An 8,783-nucleotide genomic window follows, 5' to 3' on the forward strand; every position below is an offset into this window, starting at 1 on the left:
TTAGTTTTTTTTAGGTGTCTTTTCTCTCCTTGACGTGTTAATGCATCCGCCTAAGTGCTAAACCGTTGTTTACTTGTCAATTAGGGTTACATCGTTTAGAGTAGGATCACAACGTTTTTTGTGAAGCGTTGTGTGGCGGAACTAGAAGACATATCCAGTGGTATCCCAATTTTTTTACTGTACATTTATAGAACGGATTTCTTTTAGCTACATTACGGGGCGGGGCCGATCCTGAAAATTCAAGTGCTCTGGGCGAGCCAAAAAAGGCCCTCAGGCTTTACCGAATTAATTCTTATAAACTAGTTTAGATATTAAATGGTAAACAAATGTTTCGTGGATAAATATTTATTTGTTTTGGGAAAGATAATTTGAGAATAAAAAGAACAAATATTACAATTGTAAAATATTAAATAGTTTTCTCTCATCTCATTTATAATTATCTTTGACTAATTAATTAGTTAGAAAAACTATCATCCCACACTCTAATTTTTTTTTTTGAAAAATATATATTTTGAAATAAGTTACAAATTTAACGTACTTAGTTATTAAAGAGAAAACTACTAATTAATGATCTATTTTTTTTAACAACAACAACAAAACTTTATTAAATCAAAAAACAAAAGATACGACATATAGCAAGGTGCTATATATCGAATCTTCTTGTCAAGAGTACAATCATGGATCCATTACATCTAGAGAAATCTAGGTCTATAATTGTTAGTTTCTATACTACATTGTTCCAATATGAAAAACTCCGCCATTCACTCCATGTTATTCCCGTATGCCTTGATCTTAACTTTATCCAGTCAAACGATTCTTCTTTTATTTTTTCCACCATCATGGCCGGATTTCTGAGTGTATCTTCAAACACTTGTTTGTTTCTATTTTTCCATAGGGACCAAGCGGCTAGAAGATGAATTGCATAAATAATATTTACCTTCTTTTTAGGCCATTCTGTCTTCTCTTGAATCCTTCTTTTCATGTTTTCATTGTGATCCCTAATAGGTATTTTCATCCATGACCAAAGTTGTAACCATACTTCCCTTACTACCGGACATTGTATCATTATGTGATTGGCCGTTTCCGGGGCTAAACCACAAATTTTGCAGTCGACCGATCCCACTTGCATTCCCCTGCTATTCAAAGCAACCGATGATGGTATTCTTTCCTCTATTGCTCTCCACATGAAAAAGTTTACCTTAGCCGTAGCAATCTTGCTCCACTCGAAACCATTAGGTTCTTCATTTACGTCGATGATTCTGGCTAGCTCCTTCCTAATCTCTTTCACCGAATACCCTTTTTCCATGTTATTCTTCCATCTCCAAATATCCTCATCTCGACCTACTGATTGTTGAAGTAGCAGTTCTTTTAATCCCTCATATTCGCTTTTTTCTTCACTGTTGTTCGGAAGTCTAGACCAACTCCAGTCCCACAAAATTCCTTCTTGACTTCTCTTGTAGTTATCATGTATCTTGTTTCTTTTGTTCTTTGCCAAACCGAATAGGAGAGGGAACTCCTCCTTTAGCGGCTGATTAGTCGCCCATGTATCCAGCCAAAACAGTGTTTTATCCCCTTTTCCAACCTTACTCCTTAGGCTGTTGTTCACCTCAATACCTTCCTTAGCAAAATCCAAATCCACTCCGATGACTGCTTTCCAGACTCCAGGTAGTGTTTTTTTTCACCGGAATACTTTTTTATAGTTCTCCTACTTCCATGAATCGCTTCTATAACCTTTACCCAAAGTTGTTCCGGTTCTTCTTTAAATCTCCATTTCATTAGCATTGCCATGTTCATTTCTTTAATCCCCCCACACCGAGGCCCCCCATGTTTTTTTGACCCTATTATTCTTTCCCACTTCATTCAGCGGATTTTGTTCACACCCCCACTTCCTCCCCACAGGAAACGTCTTCTACTCCCTTCTAATGTTTTTATAACCTTCTTCGGCGCTTTATACAAAGATAAGAAATAGTTTGGTAGGGATCCCAGTACCGACTTCACAAGTGTTAATCTTCTAGCAAATGATAACAACTTTGCTTTCCAATTTGATAATCTTTTGTTAAAATTTTCAATTACATCACTCTTATTAGTTAAAATATTCTTGTTTTACAAAAAAAAAATTATTCTCATTTGAATTCCCACTATTTCTTTAATACTATTATGGAGTAATTAATTGTTTTTTTAATTTAAAATAATATATATGTGTGTGAGGGGCGGTGTTGGAAGACTTAGGGGAGTGGAGGTGGTTCCGTGATGGACCACCATTACGAGTGATGGCACTTTGCACACCGCCGCCACCATATAATATCACGCGTGGAAAAATAAATGCGTGGAAAAGTTCACGCGTTGAACTTGTTTGAGTAATGTGTTGTTGAGTGTTGTGAGTGATGGGTATTGTTGGGTGTTGTGAGTGATGACCATTGACACTAAAAAAAGGTTGTCAGTGATGGAAAATGGTTGATGACATGACAGAACTTGATTGGATATTGTTTAGTGATGGAATTCTTCCCACCCCACTCCCCTTATTTCATAGGAAAGTAAGAACCCACAAAATACGACACATGTAACTTAGATGATACACATAAACGCCCATATATAATCATGTACTATGTCACACAATCACGTACCACATATTTTGTATAATCATGTACTATGTCGCACAATCACGTATCAAATATTTTATAATTATTTATCACACAAACATATATAATCATAATCGTTAAAACAAACTATAATTGTGTATCATCTTAAAAAAATAATAAAAACGACAGAAATTAAACAGTATATTCAAATTAAAGATACTTTAAGTTATCTATTTTATTGATCAGCAAAAAATTACTCATCCGCTTCTTATATAAATAAAACTAGGTTATAACCCCGTGTATTACACGGGTCGAATAAATAAATTTTATATACTAAATAATAAAACAATATATCTTTAAAAACCTCCTTTATTACACGGGTTGAATAAATATAATTTTATATGTTAAATAATAAAAAGTTATATTTATAATAACCATATTGTACGGGTTGAATAAATATAATTTTATATAACAAATAAAAAGGTTATATCTTTGAAACCACGTGTATTACACGAGTTGAATAAATGTAATATTGTTTACCAAATAATAAAATAACGAGTTAATTACATAGTTAGTCCTTGTGGTTTGCACAAAGTAACATACTTAGGTACTAATAGTTTAAAATCACATTCTAGGGTATTAACTTTTCATTTTGTAACGTTTGGAGGTATTAGCGTTATTTGTAGGTTTAAAATCACATTCTATTAGTACCTAAATATGTTATTTTGTGCAAACCACAAGGACTAACTATGTTAATACCCTAGAAGTTAATACCTCCAAGCGTTACAAAATGAAAAGTTAATACCCTAGAAGGTGATTTTAAACTATTAGTACCTAAGTATGTTATTTTGTGCAAACCACAGGGACTAACTATGTAATTAACTCTAAAATAACACATCTTTAAAAAACCTCATTTATTACACGGGTTGAATAAATGTAATTTTGTATACCAAATAATAAAAAAGTTACATCTTTAAAAATATGTGTATTACACGGGTTGAATAAATGTAATTTTCTATACTAAATAATAAAAAAAAATATATCCTTAAAAACCCCGTATATTGTACGAATTGAATAAATCTAATTTTATATATCAAATAATAAAAAGTTATATCTTAAAAAACCCCATGTATTACACGGGTCGAATAAACGTAATTTTTTATAGTAAATAATAAAAAAAGGTATATCTTTAAAAAACCACGTGTATTACACAGGTTTAATAAATCTAATTTTATATACCAATAATAAAAAAGTCATATCTTTCAATATACTAATGGATAATACTCGATACGCGATGGATATGGTGATTGTGAAGATGGTTCTTGAAAAGAATAAAAAAGTCATATCTTTCGATATACTAATGGATAATACTCGATACGCGATAGATATGGTGATTGTGAAGATGGTATTTGAAAAGAAGATATGTTATTTAAGAAGCAAATCAGCATCTATTTGAGTGATAAAATGTTGGTACCAATTCCGACAAATTGATTTATAAATTATGTAATAAAATTGATATAATAATTTTTTTAGTAAGGAAAAAAAAAGATTTCATATATTAATACAAAGTTTGATTTTCGTGATAAATAATTTGTTGACGAAACTAATATATTAAAAAATAAATGAATTTCGGACATTTATTTAATATTAAATTAAGATCAAGATAAATAGTTAATGTAACTAATAAAATATTAATGAAAAAAAAAACGCACAGTGGATTAAATACTACAAGGAATTGATGATTCCAACACTCAATATATACTTTAATTAATATATTAAAAAATTATAATAGATTAAAATAATAATAATATATTATTTAAAATATATATTTTTAGGAGGGTTATCTATAATTAATTAGAAGAGATTAAACTAAAATAATAATTATCATCTATAAGAGATCACCTAATATGACGACAAGTGGCCTAGTGGTGGAGTGACTTGGGTTCTTCAATAGAGACTCAAGTTCAATTCCCATTAGTGCCACTTTGGTGGCCACCGACACCCGCTTTAAAGCCGGACCGAGGACACTCGAGGTCTCGGGTTTGAAACATGTTTCTTACCCCTCTTTGATGGCTATGGGTATTTGCCGCCAGGGATCCTTGTCGGGTGGTGAACTAGGAAGGGAGATCCCTTCCGCGGTCAGGGGTACCGTGCAACTACCCTTTTTTTAATATGACGACAAGTGTCCCAAAAGTGGTTTCTTTTATTATATAGTATAGATATAGATTTTCTACATGATCCATATATAAATGATTAGCCGAAATTATATATAAATTGATATAAAATTATATATAAATTGATATAATTTTCAAAATTTTGATACTAAAAACAGTTGTATTAGATTTGATTTAAATCTGTTGAACATATTCAAATAATATATGATATATATTAAATCTTTGATGATCATAAGTTAGTTCCTTAAATAACTCTAGGGTTTAGAGTTCATATGTGAGTGGGTAACTTAGATTCAAAGTAGTTGTTGTTAGAATCATCTAATAGAGGATTATAAACAAATTTTGGTTTCTATAAAATAGTAATAGAACATATGTGAGTGGGTAAGTTAGATTCAAAGTAGTTGTGTTAGAATCATCTAACAGAGGATTATAAATAAATTTTGGTTTCTATAAATAGTAATAGAACTAGAATTAGTATCCGTCGCAATGCGGTGGGGTTGACACAGACAATAACAATTTTTAAGCACAACATATTCCAACTCTAATTAATATTAGAGTTAATTACATAGTTAGTCCCTGTGGTTTGCACAAAGTAACATATTTAGGTACTAATAGTTTAAAATCACATTCTAGGGTATTAACTTTTCATTTTGTAACGTTTGAAGGTATTAACGTTATTTGTAGGTTTAAAATCACTATCTATTAGTACCTAAGTATGTTATTTTGTGCAAACCACAGGGAGTAACTATGTTAATACCCTAGAAGTTAATACCTCCAAACGTTACAAAATGAAAAGTTAATACCCTAGAAGGTGATTTTAAACTATTAGTACCTAAGTATGTTATTTTGTGCAAACCACAGGGACTAACTATGTAATTAACTCTTACTATTATAAAAGTTACAATAAACTACAACGTATTTAAAGACAAACCACTTTTACAAAGACTTTAAAAAGATACAACGTCAATAATCTTTCTTTTCGTACTACAAAGACTAAACCTAATGCGTCTAACCTATGCTAATTCAACTTTGTGACATAATTGGTTATCCTGTCTTCGTTAAGCGGTTGTGAAGAAACAAGAAACCACGAGGACATCACTGATCACAACGCAAAGTCAAATGAAAAGTCGGTAGCATCATTGACCCAGAATAAAAAGGTACCCACCACATGATTCACATTTTTCCAACTCTAAGCAAAAATCTTTTGGCACCCAACCTTCCTTCGTCTTCTAAAAATACCACAACCTGTTTTTATGATCAACCCTACAGTTTAGGCCTTTTGGCCCCACGAACCTAAACCAAAGGCCAACGTAGGTACGCAAGCCCGCATTAAACTCCATAAATGGGCATAGAGAAAACACGGTTGAAAGGTAGAAAGCTTACCAATGTCACAGGATAATAGCTTCCAAGTGAAGTTAGGAACGAAAAACTGCAACATAACACAACAAAACAATAAATCATCACACACACTTAAACGTGCGCTACATATGTTGCAAACTCAAATAAAGAAATGCCGAAACATCAAACTGTTCAAACAAAGAATCAAAAACATTACGACACATGAAGAACACAATAAATCATCATCATCGATCCAACCAACAAATGCTACAAAGACTAACAACTATGGTGGCTGGAGTTTAGGTCCCGAATCCAAGGCCAAAGACACATGATAGACTGTTTGGAGCCACTAAGGCTCAACAACATGTACAACAACCAACAATAACGGAATCCAAATCCCACAAACAACATCAAAACAACCATAAAACAAAATATATATTACACGCTTGGTTTTTCTATATAACTTTCGGCCGATCGGTTTAAGATATTTCAAACCGTGGTGAACGGTTTGGTTTACGGTTTATACTCAAAACTGAACCGGACCATAAAATTTATATATCTTTTCATTTGTAAAATATTTTATATTACTCATTTGTTGTGTATATTATGTTATACAATAAAAGTGGCCAATGATAGTTTAACTAAATTGTAGGTAAAATCTACAATCCCATATAACATTCTGTATGAAATCAATGATACATAATAGAGATATCGATACGTTCTATTCTTCTCTTTAATTCTAAAATAGATACATTATGTTCATTTGTTTAAATCTTTGTATGATTTGCGCATTTAATTTTATAGGTACATAATAAGCTTGTTACACAAATTTTGAATAGCTTTTTGTAATGTAACTTAGCGTACTGTTTTTTTTTTCTTAATTCATGCATTATATACTAGTGCTAATACCCGCGAATTTCGCGGTATTGAGAAATGATATGTTTCTTACTTTTAGAAAAAAAAATTACATTTATACTAATCATAAAGAAATTGTACGCATGGACTTATTATGGAAATCTGAAGTTGCAGATTAAAATACAACGAAGCATCGTACTATAGATGTAACAAAACCGAAAAGATAAATAAATGAAAGAAATACGTTTTTCTGGTTTGAAATTTAAATTGAAAGCCTATTACTCTAGTACTTCTACTTGTTGGAGCTTCGTAACCAATAATCTCAAATTCGTCTTTGACCAATTGAAAAAACAATCATCACCTAACGAAATATGTTCGGCTTCAATTATATCATGCCATCAAACAAATCGTACCTATCGTTAACAAAATATATGAAAAAATATTATTAGCAATATATTGAAATACGTTAAAAAATAAAGTAAAATAAAAGTAATCAATAACATGAGAATGAAAAACCTTGTTTGACCATCATTTAGAACCAATTTTTCCATTTGTTGAATTTACCAAAAAACAGTATAATATCAAAGAAACTCCTTTCTACTTAGGGATAAGAAGGGTTTCAATTTTTTCAAATGAACAATCACTACTACACTATGCATGTAAGCATCAACAATCACATAGGCTAACAAATTTGGGGCATCACCTATATAAAAGTGTAATGTAATCCAACCCAATATCTAATATATTATGTGCCATGGATCATCAAAATTAGACTGTCATCTAGGCCCTAATTGACTAAGCATTCGACTTAGGCACTTAGGCTTATGTTCGGTACAACAGATGATCAAGTTTGGGTGTTCACACCAAATTGAGTATTCAATTTCAGAGTTGTTTATTCGACATGATTACCCGGTTATGATAATTTGACCTCTTTAAGTCTAATAAACAAAATAACATTAAAAAAAATAAAAATAAACTCAATAACATACCAATAATCAGATCAAGAAACAATAAAAAACACATCTTCAATTAAAACGATTAGAAAGATACAAAGATATCAAGTAAAAACACAACCAAATAAGGATATGATTCGATCTAATGAAATCCACATAATCCAAAATAAACTATTTACTATAAACAATAAATCTTAATAATAGATAAATGACGGAATCTTACCTTGGTGATGTCACCATTTGCCTATCAGAATCAGAAAAGAGAATCGATTGAAGATGAACAAACCCTACATATGAACGAATACAAATCCAAAAAAAAAAAAAAAACAATACAAATCAACATTTAATTTCACAACCTTAAAATTATCAAAAATAAGTTCATCTTGGAACAATTATATCGACACAACTGAAAAAAGTAGCATATACAAAGAAGAAATGCATAGGTACTATGAACATTTATTATCTACGAATAAAATGGGGCATAAATGCAATATGAATATTTTGAACACAAAGTGTACACCACCATACATACCTTTAAGATAATAGAAACAACTATTAGAGCTGGTAGTGTGACTTGGCTTCTTTAGATTTAGGTTTAGTGTATACACCTGCATATAAGACTTCAAGACCACAAATATACAAACAGTTGATGTGAAATAGAAATAATAAGCGATTCTAAACAGACAATTTTTCAATCACATTTATGAAATTCCAAACAGAGAACTTTGCAATCCCGTCTATGAATTTATTACTGTTTTTTTTTTTCAAAACAGATTGGGGGGTTGGGGGGGGGGGGGGGGGGCTAGGAAGTTGGTAACTGTACTTAATATAAGTAAAGTTGGGCAAAATATAGGGTAAAGTGGCAATCTACTTAACACATCAAA

General features: G+C 31.3%; 1 protein-coding gene and 1 long non-coding RNA gene across 2 annotated transcripts; both read right to left on the reverse strand.

The window, feature by feature from the left end:
- Positions 1 to 724: 724 nt before the first annotated feature.
- Positions 725 to 1,788, reverse strand: LOC110900948. The gene is made up of 2 exons (XM_022147803.1): positions 1,615 to 1,788; positions 725 to 1,528 (listed from the first exon to the last, which is right to left on the reverse strand). Exons 1-2 carry the CDS (start codon positions 1,786 to 1,788, stop codon positions 725 to 727), a joined length of 978 nt encoding a protein of 325 aa, XP_022003495.1.
- Positions 1,789 to 7,132: 5,344 nt separating this feature from the next.
- Positions 7,133 to 8,576, reverse strand: LOC110900949. The gene is made up of 3 exons (XR_004876995.1): positions 8,432 to 8,576; positions 8,123 to 8,186; positions 7,133 to 7,359 (listed from the first exon to the last, which is right to left on the reverse strand). It is a non-coding gene; the product is annotated as an uncharacterized LOC110900949 (long non-coding RNA).
- Between the last annotated feature and the right edge of the window lie 207 nt (positions 8,577 to 8,783).

Source organism: Helianthus annuus, chromosome 13 (genome assembly GCF_002127325.2).
Source record: "Helianthus annuus cultivar XRQ/B chromosome 13, HanXRQr2.0-SUNRISE, whole genome shotgun sequence".
In the NCBI taxonomy this organism is placed as follows: Eukaryota; Viridiplantae; Streptophyta; class Magnoliopsida; order Asterales; family Asteraceae; genus Helianthus; species Helianthus annuus.